Source organism: Theobroma cacao, chromosome 9 (assembly GCF_053813885.1).
Source record: "Theobroma cacao isolate CCN51 chromosome 9, ASM5381388v1, whole genome shotgun sequence".
Taxonomy (NCBI): Eukaryota; Viridiplantae; Streptophyta; class Magnoliopsida; order Malvales; family Malvaceae; genus Theobroma; species Theobroma cacao.
In genome coordinates this window covers 1,864,367-1,879,762 of record NC_142647.1, presented here as the reverse complement: position 1 = coordinate 1,879,762, position 15,396 = coordinate 1,864,367, and the positions used below count along the sequence as shown (strand labels likewise).

Below are 15,396 nucleotides of genomic sequence, written 5' to 3'. Positions count from 1 at the left end.
TTTTACAGGTTTTTGACGGGGGATTACTTAATCCAAGAAAATCAATAGAGCTTTCTTTTTCCTTATAAATTAAGGAGACTCGATCAAACTATTACCAACCAAAATAACATTAACAATGATAAGTAAAGACCCAAGCTTTTTCACTATTGGGGGATTTACAAATTGGGACGGTGGAGTAAAAATAATACATTGGTTACTACCATAGCCAATAATCTTTATTATCAAGGAAATGCCAAATTACGATATTGGTATATAGGAAATTGCTTTTACTATTTTGACCCTCATGACAAACTGGTGTGCATGATGTACGATAATTTACATATTCTTTTCTTTTTAATTTGAAAAAAAAGAGAATTTTTAAAAAATTATTTCAATTAAAAGAAAAAGAGAGGAATTGAAATTTTATTATGATTTTGACATTCAAGCTATTAATAATCTTACTTATGATCAAGATAATCAACATGTTACGTGAGTAAAAAAAATAATTATTATTAAATTTAAAAAGTAAGTTATATTTGTGTTAATTTTAAAAAATTATCTAATTAAAAAAAATAATTTAAACAGTCATATATAATTTTGAAATTTTTTTAAATATATAGTAAAAGCAGTTTCTTTATTAATTTTGCAACTCGACATTTTTCCTTCATAATAAATAAATATTTTTTGCCATTGTGGTAACCAATTGTTATTTCCGTTCCACCGGCCCAATTTTGTAATTTCTCCCATTTCGTAATGAGCAATAAATAGGGGATAAATGGGTAGTTGAAAATTTGAGATGTAAAAGTCTCTTTCCGTGTCATGGGAGTGGGTCCTTCTCCTATTACCGACAGTCGCAATTATCCAACCCGATCTTGCCACGTCATATAAGTACCAAACATTAGTGATGCGGCAATATGGTAACCGAATATCTGACCACGTGGCAAGACCATTGTTCGAAAAAGACAAATTTTTCTCAGCGACGTTGACGTCTTTGGACTTTTTACCAAATTCGCCCCTCAACAAGTTTAGTCAATTGACCCAAAAACCAGCACAATGGACCCCACATTGCCAACTATGTTCGAGAACGGGGAAAAAAAAAAACGAAAAATGAAAAAAAAAATGCTGACAACAACAATAACCCCCTTGCTTCCTCCCTCCCTCCTCCTGGCCTCTTTCTGCTTACCTTTCCCTCCCTTAGATCCGCTCTCAATCAAATAAAAACAAAACTATTTTTATGATTCAAGGAAAAAAAGCTTCTGATTTATTAAATTAAACACGAATTGATATTTTTTCCCTTTCATTGGAACGGAAAATTTGTAATATGGAAACAACGACGGCGTTGAAGAAGGCGGGAGGCGAGGGAGGACATGAGAAAGAAGGGTCGGATGGCAGCACCGGAAGCAGCAGTAACGACAGCAATAACGGCAACAATAGCGGCGGTCATAAACATGGGCATAGCCGAAGCATCAGCTATGGCGGGGACGAGAGGGGGATTTTTGAATATTTCGGGTGGGTGTATCATATAGGAGTCAACTCGATCGGCCACGAGTATTGCCATCTTCGCTTCCTCTTTATAAAGGGCAAATACGTTGAAATGTATAAAAGAGATCCTCACGAGAACCCCGGCGTTGTACGTTACGTCACCTTTTTTTTTTTCTTATTTGTTTTGAATATATTGCTGCTTGTGATTGTTGTCTCGTCGAGGCAATGTAGATATGCTTATTTTCCAGGGGGTTTTTTAAACTAAAGTATGGTGAAATTTTGATTTATTTCGTTATGGATTCTTGAGCTGTAGCAGGATATTAATTATTGACAGCTGAAAGTTTGTTGAGTTGGAAATAAGTTTCATTTCTAATTACGGTGGTTTAGTGAATGGATTAAGATTAATTAGGGAGATGAAGATTTGAGGTTGTTGAGTTTGGGGTCCAAATATTTGATCTATCTCCTAAATTTTGTTGAATTAGTAAACTGAGCTTGTATACAAGGCTGCCTTTAGCTAATTTATCATAAGCATAGGAAAAGAAAGAAGGTTAAAGACATTTCTGATTGTGAAGTGTATATAACCTTCATGAGTCGTACTGATTCCTGTACATGCTACTTTTTGTTTTCTTGGAGAAAATCATGTAATAAATTAAACATAGAAATGAAAGAGGAAGGAGAATGTATAACTTTTTGTGTGGAATTAACATACTTGCTTCCAGGGTATCCTTCAAAAGAGAGTGCAATTCTTAGAATGCTAGATGCATTTTTGTTTGTAGGAAGATGATTAAAGTTCATAAAGCAATATTCAACGAGATGCAGTGAGGCTGTCAAAAGTGAAAATAAATGACATATATTATTGTGCTTGATAATATGTGATTTTTTTAATGATCACATAATTTAACTAACATCGCTTCACTATTGTATTCTTTAGAAGTTCCCATTTCAGTGTTAATAGAATTTAACTTCTTGTTACAATGTTATAAAATTTGGCTTTTAAAGATCTCTTACTCAAGTTATGGGTTGCAATGTTGGGGCCTTTGACAGTAGAACTGTCATCTGTTATTAGTAAGTCGCATCTCACTTAGGTCTACAATTACAAAGTTCAATTTCAAGGTTGTTTTGTTTCTAACTGCCTTTAAAGGAGATCCCTTATTTATTTGTATATTTGTTATAATTGTAATGTATGAGAGATCTTCAAATACAATATTATTTATGGAAAATTTTTTTTATTCTGTTGCATGTTTTTCATTGCTATGATGCTATCTATTGCCAATGTGCATGAAGGAACAATTACTTAATTTATGTGTCTCAGAGAACTCTTCAAATTTACTTGTTTATGTATTCTAGTCTTGGTTGCTAATATGTTACCTTGTCCAGAGACCAATCAGGAAGGGTGTGATAGGACCTACACTGATGGTGGAGTTAGGGCGTCGCCCAGTCAATAATGGGGTAAGTCTGTATTAGTTGTCATTTGATTTATTTATTGTTATTATTTGACAATTTTGTTTTCTTTCACTTTGCTCTCAGGTGGTACATTGTGGTTCTTCTTCTTCTTTTCCAGTTCTCTTTTCCCCTTTTTCTTTTGGGTCTTTGATTGTCTAAACTGTTTTGTGAAGTTGGTCCACTTCATGGTTTTCTTCTCTATTGGTTATTTTAATGTTTATGGTCAATCAATAATGAAGCTCAATGCTGTGCTTGATGGTTTTCTTTTGTTAAACATTTGTAGGATCTATATGTTATACAGTTTTACAATCGATTGGATGAGTCCAAGAAAGGAGAAGTAAGTTTGTTTCACATAATTGTATTTATAATAATTGCTCGATGCTGGCTTTCACTGTACATGACATATGACATTCTGTTCGTATGTATAATCTTTAAGTTTGTTGAGTTGGAAATTGTGGGTCATAGGTTATTCAAATGTTTTGGGTGATAGCATGTCTGTCTTGGCTCACTTTTTCTTCCACCCCCTACAATGAATTTTGAAACATGTTAAGATATTAAATGCTGTAATTGGGTTCTGTAACTGCATGAGGTTTTATAAGTACTTCCTCTGGCCTAGTATGTAATGTTGAAGGGAAAGATGTGATTATGACAGGAGCTCTTTTGAAAGAACATAATGAGGGGGTTAGACAAGTAAACTTATATGCAAAGAGCCGATGGTTGTAAGGGTTGAGTAGCACCAAATTCACTGAGAAAGTTTAAGGATTATTCTGCAGGAGAAGTGTCAGCCTGGTAATCTGGTGTGCTTACTGATTGGAGAGAAAATAATCTGGGGGAAGAAATAAAATTTGTGTTTTATAAGCCAATTAGATATCAAAGCCCCTCATTTTGCATGTAATACTTACAGTTCCAAAGTTTTGATAACTTGGGAGTCTAATCTAAGTAATGCTAGCATTGTATAATACTACAATTGAGGGTTGTCCAGAACTCTTGAACCTTGAGAACCACTTGTGATGCTTCGAGAGACCTTGAGGAGAGTCTACAATTTCTACGGGCATCCTAGTAAAAGAATACCTAATTGACTTATTTTTTCCTTTTTTTTTTTTCTTTTTCCTTGCTTGATGTTTATTCTTAAAGTGCAACTGAATCACTTTGGAAAGCTATCTGTTACTGGTTAAAACTGACGAGCAGAATCACTTTGTTCTTTTCAACTTCAAACTGCCAAACTGCCATTGGGTGTGACAACAAGCCATCTTTGAACCATGGTGCTAAGAAAGAGATAATGGCCCCCCATTCTGCTACAACAGTCAAAAGGAAAACCTCCTTTGTCTGTCTTTGTGAATATAATTTGCTCTAGAATCCTGATTACCTTGTTCCCAGAATTGTCATTGTTTCAGTAATCAAAAACCATATTTTATTTGTTTCTTTAAATCATAGCTGTAAAACCATGTCATATAGTAAATTAATGAAGCATTTTGTTGGTTCTGCAATGATGTCTACTCCATAGAATAGGGGAATGGGAACTTTCCACTTATCTCTGCTGATGATTTGCTCTTGGAGTCACTTTTCTTTCTTATTAGTAGTTAGATATTCTTTTCTTGTGTGCTGGAGTGGCTCATGACTGACTTACATTTTTTCTGCTTGAAGATTGCTTGTTCCGCAGCTGGAGAAGCTCGAAAATGGATGGAGGCATTTGATCATGCCAAGCAACAGGTACGAGGGAGTTAGTTAAAACGGCTTAGTTCATATATGTGGCTGCTTTCTTAGAAGAGAAGAATTTGTTTTGCTCTCATGATTTTTTCTTATGCATTGACGTAACTTGCTACCTATTTGGACAGGCTGAGTATGAGCTTTCAAGAGGAAGTAGTACCAGAAATAAATTAAACATGGAGGCTGAGTAAGCCATTTTTCCTATCTATCTTGCTATATGAGTCTTACTTGAGTTTGTTAACGGTTAAAGATTGATTTTAGATAAATTTTGTGGGTAACTGATTGCATTTATGAAGATTGAGGGAAAATTCCATTGATAGATACCATTTGATAGGTTGAGCAGAGAAGATGGAAGTATACTTATCTGTGAGAAAATTAAGTGCAGTATAACTACAGATTCCTACATGCTTCTATGTATCATACTTAGTTTTTGCCACATCTTTTTTTCTAAAAGAAAAATAAATTACTCTGCCTGTTTTGTTCTGAAGTATTGATTTAGAAGGCCATCGACCTCGAGTAAGGCGGTATGCGCATGGGCTAAAAAAGCTTATAAGAATTGGACAAGGTGAGTTGGTATTTGCCATCATTTTGATGTTTGGCCATTGCATTTTTTAAGGTTCAAAGAGAGAATTTTGGTTTGTCATTTTCTTATAAAACTTTTAAATTTTAAAGAAGATTTCTTAGTGTCCACTTTGTGGTATAAAATAACCTCTTAATGTATCATAGTTAGCATGTTTCCTCGCATAAATTGTTATGTGAAATCATTTCAAATGCAGTTTATTATGTGCACCTTTTAGATATTATCAATAAATTTGCAGTCAACATCATTGTAAGCTAAATGCTTCATGCTTGAGTCTTCAATAAAGAGTATGCTGCATCACATAGACACTATTGCATGTTTGGTGTATTTTAGCTGAGTCTTGGTGGATTTTTGCTTCTTAAATGAAGGTAATAAAAAAATTAAGTGTGCATCTCAAGTTAGTTCAATTGGAGACTTTTGAGAAATTAAGCTTTGTGACATGTTGAAAATCAAGATAATGATTTCTTAAATTTGAAGATACCTTGGTATTAGGACATTCAGAGGTGGCATATTGATCATTGTTGTTATGTGAAGGACATAGAAGAACCTTGAATGAAATTTATTATGAAAATTGATGATTTGTGAAATTGGAAAAAGATTATTGTGTCATATTCAAGCCAGAAAATGTGCTAGGAAATTAACAGCTAAATTTAGGAATTAATTGATACGAAGGACCTATTCTGTCCAAAAACGTTTTCCTCCTTGAGGTTCTTTGCTATTTATTTTTGAAACATAAATAAATTATTAACAAAGACTATGCAATTGTAATTCTAATTGTATTATCTTGCATTTTAATATGATAACTTTTGATATTTCTAATGAGTATATGTTAAAATTTTCAACTCAAGATAATAATTTAAGTGCTGAGTTGAATTTTTAGTTTTCTTTTATTTTGGCTGTTCATAGGTCCGGAGATGCTTTTGCGGCAAACCTCCAACTTGGGCGGTAATGGTACATCAGATGGATACTTTGATGGGGAGTTTGGAGATGCAATTGAAGCACATGAATGGAAATGTGTTCGTACAATCAATGGTTTACTTCTTATACCTTTTTTTTTTGGTTAAATGAAATTGCATTAATTCAAAAGAAAAATGGCAAGATAAGAAAGTGTAAGGGTACCAATACAATTGAACCTTTGGGATTGGAGTAATGATATATAAAAAAGCAACTCAGACTTTAATCCATACAGAACTCGAAAAACTATAATGGTGTATTCCTCATACTCTCACTATTAATAGTTTACTTCAATCTATTCATGACCTTTAATCATTCCATTTGTGAGACCTGCTCTAGCTTTATCATGTGATCAGGCTGGTTCTGAGCATGTCAAAATAAGATTTGAAAATTTCTTCTCTTTAAGATGTGAAAAATGAAAGATTTCACTATTTATAAAAGATATGTTATTTTGAGTCTCTCAATATGCTAAGAATATGGAATGGTCCTAATGGAGAAACAATTTATTTATCACCATCTAATAATTTGCTTTCTGTTTGGTTTCAGGTGTTAGAATCTTTGAGGATGTGGCTGATTTGAAGGTATCAATACGATCATACTTATTATTTCCCTTTTTCTTTCTTTAGGAAAAGCATCATGATAGATTCTCCCACATACTTATTAGAACTTTAGACTTGTCCTGTTCACTTTGTAAAAGAAAATGTGTACAGGAACATTTCAGATATAATACAACTTTAGATGAACCTGTCTAGCAGTCAAAAACTTAATCCATTTTCTTCCTGTATCATCAAATATGTAAATGTTGATTTGTTTATGTCAATGCAAAACATGCAGTTTATAGATATTGTGAATTGAACTTATAGATCTAAAATATCTCAGTGCCTGTGTTAGTTGCAGCAGGTTTCTTTCACCCTAAAAGTTATCATTGAACACAATTTTCCTTATGTTCCCTAACAATATCAAAGTTTCGCAATTTGTCTTCATCAGATGAATGACTCAAGCTCTTTAAATGTTCTTTGGATTATTTGTAGAGTGGAAAAGGTGCTCTTGTGAAGGCTGTTGCTCTTGTAGATGCAAGTGCAGATACTGTTTTTGAAGTAATCTTAAATCTGGACCGCCATAAAAGATATGAGTAAGTTGTTCCACCTATGTTTGTTGATTTCATATTTCCCAGTAAGTCAAGTTTGCTCTACTAACTATCTTCACAGGTGGGATATGTTGACAGGTGACTTAGAGCTGATAGATTCTTATGGTGGACACTATGATGTTGTCCACGGAACATATGATCCAAAATATCTCACCCGGTAATTTTTGCAGAATGGACTACTTATTTTTCTCTTTGAAGAACTGTTTGCCAACAATGTGTCGTGCATATGCAGTTAAGATATCGATTAGTTTTTATCAAGCATGTTCAAAGTTTGCACTTCTGATTGGTTTGATGTATTCTCAGCATTTATTTTACTCATTAAAAAGGATACTGGAAGGCCAAACAATATTAGGTTCCTTAGTTAATCAAATTAGCATGAATCTATCTTGTCTCTTTTGTCATTGGCTGGCATTTATTTGTCCTATTACATGATTTCTAGATGGCAATCCAAGAGAGATTTTGTCTTCTCTAGGCAATGGTTTCGCGGGCAAGATGGAGCATACAGTAAGAGAATACGCTAATAATATTTAGTTTATTTATATGAAAATCAAAATGTTGCTTGCCTCTACTTGGCTCACATATGATATAATTTCTTTGGCAGCAATTTTGCAATTTCCAACTGTACATAAGAAGCAGCCTCCAAGATCTGGATACCGACGTACAACAATTAATCGTAAGGATTTGTATTCTTAGTTGGTTAAGATTTTATGTCTGAAGCATTTGCTGATCTCTATAGCTTGATTGCTTTGTGCGTTTAACATATGAGGAAATGCTATTTTCTTCTTTGGATCTTTGTAGTCTCTCTAGGTACTTCAAATTCTGAAGGGATTGAGTGATCCATGAATGTGATTACTTTTATTATAAATTCTATTGGTAGCAACAAATTCTGCTTTTAGAGGTTAAATACGTTCTGTGGCAACTTGATTATTCATAAGGTGGTGCTTATGGCTGTGGAGCATTGCGAGATGACTCTTTCATAGATTTCATTGGGAAGGAGGCCTTGTGCTTGTTGTAAATCTTGTTTATTTCTGTATGTAATATATATGTATATATCTATGAATGGCAGCGTCTACTTGGGAGATTAGAAGTTTAAATGCACCCATGGGTTCAAACACTGCAAAATGCCTTGTGACGCAGATGTTGGAGATTCATAGTGCCGGTTGGTTTCGATGGAAGAAAAGTAGCAGCTCAAAGTTTGAAAAGACCATCCCATACGCTTTATTATCCCAAGTTGCAGGTTGAGTTATCTAACCAAGTCTTTATTATCTGACTTATGATCTGATACTAACAATTAATGGCTTAGAGACATCTAGAATTATGTTGTCTCAGCAAATCAGGTCTGAGATCTCTGTTAGACAGGTGGACTTACAAAATTTTTTGTGCATTTTTAGAGACTTGATCAGTTAAGACAACCTAACCTCATTCATCTCCAATGCGTGCAACTATTTTTCCTATTCCTAGGACCTCCGTGATGTAAGGGAGGAAGGACCTCTTTCATTTATCTCTGCAGTGATAGATTCTATTTGACAGGATTGATGTTTGTGTCAACCACTTTATAGGGTTATTATGAGTATACATTGGTGTGACTTTCTGTCAGTGTGACTAGAAAGGAGTGCTTTTATTTCCTCACATTTCACACAGACAAGGCTGCAAGCAACAGCTAGAACATAGATGACAAATTTCAAGAATTATTGTAAAGAACAATATCGGAAGCTAATGCTCAAAACCTGCTGGATTTTGTCACTGCTATCATTTATGCCATGTTCACTCAGTGTCAGTTATGTTTTCTGTAAATCTTATTTCAGGTTTAAAGGAATATATTGGAGCAAATCCCTCACTCAAGTGTGAATCTTCCACCATTGTCCAATCAAAACTTTCCGATGTTTCAATTTCCAGTGGCGAGTTTGAGGATGTAGAAGTGCATGATGAATTTTATGATGCAATTGCTGGTGATTCTTCATCATCATCAGAAGATGAAGAGAGTGACGGTGGTGCAGACAAGGTAATCCCTTTTTGCTTTGCCACATTGGAATACAGAAGTGTCTCCTTCTCCTCGAAAAAAAAGAGTTAAAATTGGTTGCACTATTAGTTGGATTGGTGTAACCCAATTATTAATTGTTTCCTTGAAAACCTCTATCATTGATAGTTTGCTCTCAACCTTATCAGGAAAGGAAAATTAAGCTGAAGAACGTATCTTGGGCCATCTCAAGCTTAGCTCTGAAGCGAGCTTCAGGTTCTTTCTTTTCTTAAAATTTGTATTGGGATTTGGGAAAGACTTTCTATCTGTACATTTAACTTTACATGTGAAAAGGAAGATTTTATCTAGGAAATCTTTTGCTATTGAGTCATGCATTCTGTTTTCTTTTTTGGTGTTGTGTCAATAACAAAGAATATAGCTTAATGGCTTAAACAATGTCTTATCCTTAATTTCATCATGAGCTGTTCAGAACACTAAATATTAGGTCACTATTGATGCAGCTCCAGATGCAAATAAGGAATTAGATCCTAGTGTACCTCCTGTCCATATTGATGCAAGTCAATTCAATGGTTCCCTCCACAATGGAAAGGATGAGGCTGACACAAATTGTTGGACTTCTCCTAGTGGTAGGGGATTTATGATCAGAGGAAAGACTTACTTAGAAGATAATGCCAAGGTGAGTTTTTCTTTTCTTCAAAATTATTTGACATGTATTGTCCTTGTTGTTTTATTTGTTTTGAGTGCATTCTATCTCATCATCTTATATCATCAAAGCTTAAAATAAGATTTTCTGGTATGTTATTATTGCAAAATGAGATACAAATTGGAACGATAGTTGGTCTCTGCTTGGTGCATATCTGTTCTCATCCTCAGTTGATATCCATGCTTCTATTTGCCAGTTCTCATTAATTTGAGGTGGGTATGAATTTCAGTTCCTTTTATCCAATCTTGGCTGGTCTGGTTTCTAAAATTGAATAATTGACTGCAAATGGCTATAAATGGGTATACATTAGCAGAATTTGCTGTCTTACTGTTGTGTTGTTTATTTGCTTTCAAAGTTGAGATCGTCTTGTTTAGTTCAGCAGTTTCATGTGCTTTGTTCGAGTTATTATTACATTGAGCCTTTTATTAGTTTTACCTTTCTTATTGTATGAGTTCTTTGATTGCTTTTAACTATAATTAAGTTGGCTTAATGAGTTTTCTGTTGCACACAGCTGCAGCTTTAAATACAATTTAGAAATTGCAGCTTGTCGTTATGAATAGAACTTTCTTGTTATTTCTTTGTTGAATTAGCTACTTTCTTTCTATGTCATATCTGACAGCCTTCCTCCTGTTGGTTTTAGTATGCTTGTGATGTGTGCATTACATTCTTTATTCTTGCTGAGATATTGTGCATTCTGGGGAGAACAATTAAGTAATGATATAAACCTTTTCACAGGTAATGGGTGCAGATCCCCTTCTCAAGCTCATAGCTGTTGACTGGTTCAAAGTTGATAAAGCCACAGATAAAATTGCATTGCACCCGAGGTGTCTAGTTCAGGTATTATACTAGGTTTCATACTTTGCTCCCCTTTCTACACGTGTGTGTTAGCATCGTCTGAAGTTTGCTTCATTTCTTAGGAATTGGCTGCAATGATTGATGCTTTTAGTTTTTTTTTTTTTTTTTTGCTTTCATCAATTGTTGTGTCGAAAAGTCATACTAATATAATTTTATGGAATCCTTCTTGATTTGTGTGTTTTACATTCTAAAAAATTTTGAGTGCTAAATAAAAGTAACTGGTAGCTTTCTGTGTTTCACAATTTTTAAATGCTATAGCATTCCTGTGCCAAAGGAATTTGTTTTTGTTTTAAGCAAAATTTTATATTTTTGTAGGTTTGGCTTAGAAATATATTAGTGTTCCTTGAAAGTCATCTTTAGCCTTGATTTTGTATGATAAATTTAATGAATGAACCAGGATTCATGCAGAGAAAGTCAATTTGGTATCCTTGTTACTCTTTGTTACATTTGCTTGATGACAGTTCTGAGCTGAAATAAAGAGGAGAAGGTCTCTTCAGTTGGGGTTTTCTTAATTTTTCCAAACTTGAGTATCCTTTTCGACTGGATGACACAATCTTTGAACTGACAATGGAAATCTTTAAATTTTCAGCTTTTCTGGCGATCTGTATAGTGTATAGTTTCTTCTTTCAACTTATATTTAATTGAACATTTTATATTTCAATGTCTAACAATAAAATCAAAGCCCTTTTACACTTTCAACGTATCTCCCTCATTCTGTCCTAGATCTCACTAACCCCATCTTGTCCCAAATCATTGGTTTCTTGTCTTATCTTTTCTTGTTTAACCACACTGCCATTGCAGCATCCTTATCTCAATTGCACTCACCTTCTATGTAAGATTTTTGGTGATGTAAGATTTTTGTTTCAGTTTGGAAAATTTCTAATTTGAGAATGATTAAACTTACTTTCCATACTTCTTTCATATTTAGGATAATATCCATTAGCATATGGTTTATACTCCCACAAGTTGTTAGGGACTGTACTACCTATTCTTGCATCTTTGTATTCCCAATGTGTTGGGCATTTCTGTTTTACAGATAAATAATGCACTGGAATATTTTTTGTTACACTGAACAGTAAAAGTTCCTTTTCAGATGGAACAAGCTAATTTGAGAATATTTGAGCTATCATGCATGATTTTGCATAATTTAAAATCGGCTTTATGAGTTATGACCTAACTGCTAGTTTTCATTTTCAGTCAGATGCTGGAAAAAAGCTTCCATTTATCCTTGTGATTAATCTCGAGGTACGCATGTGGATGCATTTCAACCTTCTTTATTTAGTACATGTTTTTGAGCACAATACCTGTTATCTACTGGGAATTTTGATTAAACTCTTTCCTATGATGACATAAGATAGGTATGAACATTTTCCTATGTTAAAGGGTTACTCCTGTGGAAATTTAACTATTAAAAGCTGAAAGTTGTTTGTTTGGGACATATAGGTTTGAGTTTCTGACCTTTACCACCCTGCTGTGGTAGGATCATTATTGGTGACGCTTAGGCCTTAGTTTTTAGAGACAATATGATGAATTCATTTAAAGTAATGTTAATTCAGAAATAGGCATGTGTATGGTAAATAATAAGGCTAAAGAGGGAAATTTTGAACAAGTTTTATTGTTGTGGATGGTCAACTCAGATCACTCTTTGGCCTTTAGACTTGCTTCTAGTTTCCACTTTTCTCCCAGGAATACTGATTTTGGAGGATGACAATGGGAGTTATAGCAGCATAAGGAGAATTTCAAATAATGGATTTCTTTTTTTGGTTGCAACAAGTTTCATTTTGGTCTTTCAAAAAAAGGATATATGTTTTAATTTCTCTTTTTCAGGTTCCTGCAAAACCAAACTATGGTTTGGTCCTCTATTATGCTGCTGAAAGGCCTGTGAATAAAAATTCTTTATTGGGAAAGTTCGTGGATGGAACTGATATGTTTCGTGATGCAAGATTTAAACTGATTCCAAGCATTGTTGAGGTACGAAATGCTATATCGTAAACATCTTAAGTGGCTTTTATTAATTCATTCTAGCACTATAGAAAGGCTCATTTGTTTTCAAATGTACAGGGGTATTGGATGGTCAAGCGTGCAGTTGGAACAAAAGCTTGCCTACTTGGGAAAGCTGTTACCTGCAAATATTTCAGACAGGACAACTTTCTGGAGGTAATACAGCCTTGGTTTTTTTTTTTTTTTAATTTTCTTGCCTTACTAGGGAAGCTAATATTTGCTGCATCTGCATTTTATTTTAGATATGAAAATGATGCACTTCATCACTGAAACTACAATCATATGAAAATTAGATTATTTCATGGTTTATATTAAGCATGCATTAACTGCGTGGGGTCAAGTGGGAACTTGGAATCTCATATTTTCTGCCTTATATTAGAAGACAAAGTCTTCAGATGTTATTATAATCTTGAAAGGCTAGGTGGTATCAGGATCTAAAGTCTTGAGATATCTCTACAATTTTAGAAGTTCCACTGCAGTGATATACACCGCAAGTTATCTTTAACATATTTCTTTATTGAGAAGTTAATGCCTACTCTTGCAATTCCAAAGTTGACTTGCAATGCTACATTAGTATCGAATTATATTGACTAGTTAGATGGGGACTTTTTGATCTTGATGATATTGTTGCTGAATCTTATAATATGCAGATTGATGTGGATATTGGGTCATCATCGGTAGCAAGAAGTGTTATCGGCCTCGTCCTTGGATATGTCACAAGCTTAGTAGTAGATCTTGCTATTTTAATAGAGGTTCGTGCCTTTCTGCTGTTAATCTGTGAAAGTACTGTCTTCTAGTGTGGGTTTCAGACTAATGGAAGTTATTACTAAGTGTTTTGGGAACTAAAACAGAAAACAAAACCAACTCTAAGTAGCTCTTTCTTATGTACTTTTTGTTTGTCTAACTTGAGATTGCAGGAGCTTCCTCAAGCATTTGAGCTCTGAGTTGTGTGGTTTATCATATTGCTTCTTGCAAGTATATTATTCAAACAATTTGTTGCTTTTCTGGTTACTGTTTCGAATTGCCGAAAACCCTTCTTTGGATTTTCTTTTTCTTTGGATTTTCTTTTTCTGCTTGGGTCTTGTTTCACCTGCGATAGGCATGAAATGCACAATTTTAGTAGTCCATAATTTTAGTCTTCTCTTGGTTTTTCTTCTCATAGTCACTTTGGTAACAAGCAGTTAAAAACTCCCAAAATTTTGGCTGCTGATTAGAAAATCCTTAATTTTCACTCTCGACAAAATTTCACCATGTTTCTTGATAGTTAATTATTCTTTGAGCAATTTCCTTGTTGGGATTTGAAATTTGTTATCAAGTTTAGTTACATAATGATGAAAGCACTCTAGAATAAACCCTAGATATCTAAAGTGCTGTGAAAGGTTGAATTGTTTCTAATTGTTACCTTAAAATATGTATGTTGAACCGTAGATATTCATACTTTCTCCATCTGCAGGCAAAAGAAGAGGCAGAATTGCCTGAGTACATTCTGGGCACTGTTCGACTAAATCGTGTGAGGCTTGAATCTGCTTTACCACTGGAGTTTTGAGGTTTTCCTACGTTAACGATCTTTAATTATCTTGTGCTCCTAGGTTACTGTCACTATGTGTAGGGTAAGACTATCAAATGGGTTGTTCCAGATTTCATATCTTTTCAGTATTCAGTTTACTTGATTTGAGGGGATAACCGTTGGGTTCATACTTTATTTGTTGCTGAGTTATGTTTTACTTGGTAGATTCAGTGGCTAAAAAGTCGGCTATATTCATCCTTGAACGATATCATATTTGGTGAAGAACAATGGAATATTTTGTACATAAAATTTACATTACAGAATTTGGGACACCCTCCGGTATACATACCACATTGTCACTTGAGACTTACTTGGAAGAGCCGTTGGAATTTATTGTAATCCGCATATCTAAAAGCATTTGTTACAATAATATATTTGTGAGATAGCCATTTTTCCTTGGATCTTTCCAATTAAGTTTGACAAATGATCTTTCAGTTCTCATTATCACGTTCCGGCACTTAGCCATGTACAATCTCTTTTTCTTCTGTTTTCCCATGTTTGTTTCCATTTGAGGATTCTATGATGGTTGTATTACATTCACATTTGCTTGGATAAAAGCCTGGTTACAGGTAAGTTATAGAAATGAGCTTCCAACTTTCAGCTAGCATGCGATCCCGGGCGAAAGAGAATATTGTTAACGTCTGGGTTCAACCCTGTCTTTTGCCACCATATATGAAACTAGAAATCACTGGCACTTGTATATAAATCTACAATGACTCTGCATACTTTTCCTTTTATGAAGTTGCATTGATCTTTTACCATTTAATGCTACTGTTACTACTCTGTCTGATTGAGTTTATAGCTGGCATACGGTATCCTCTCTTCAAAAGGTTAAGTTGCTTAAAGCTTTTCAAGATTTTCATACTTGTCCGATCTAAGATTGAAACGCTTGGTGTGACACTAAAGCATTGGTTCTCTGTGGAATAAAGCCGATTTTGGGGTAATAGGAATTTCTCATAGCATTTGCAAATTGCATGGTTTTGGGTCCTACAACAAACGA

General features: G+C 34.3%; 1 protein-coding gene across 1 annotated transcript; it reads left to right on the top strand.

Moving 5' to 3' along the window:
• The first annotated feature begins 1,085 nt into the window (after positions 1-1,085).
• LOC18587904 (ENHANCED DISEASE RESISTANCE protein (DUF1336)) lies at positions 1,086-14,806 on the top strand. Its single transcript, XM_018128038.2, has 22 exons — positions 1,086-1,609; positions 2,839-2,910; positions 3,188-3,241; positions 4,549-4,614; positions 4,740-4,798; positions 5,100-5,176; positions 6,098-6,223; positions 6,692-6,726; positions 7,177-7,277; positions 7,354-7,449; positions 7,732-7,796; positions 7,894-7,965; positions 8,359-8,529; positions 9,098-9,294; positions 9,459-9,525; positions 9,771-9,946; positions 10,709-10,810; positions 12,026-12,073; positions 12,656-12,799; positions 12,890-12,985; positions 13,480-13,581; positions 14,283-14,806. The coding sequence occupies exons 1-22, from the start codon at positions 1,301-1,303 to the stop codon at positions 14,373-14,375; spliced, it is 2,328 nt and encodes a 775-aa protein (XP_017983527.2). The 5' UTR covers positions 1,086-1,300; the 3' UTR covers positions 14,376-14,806.
• Positions 14,807-15,396: the final 590 nt, after the last annotated feature.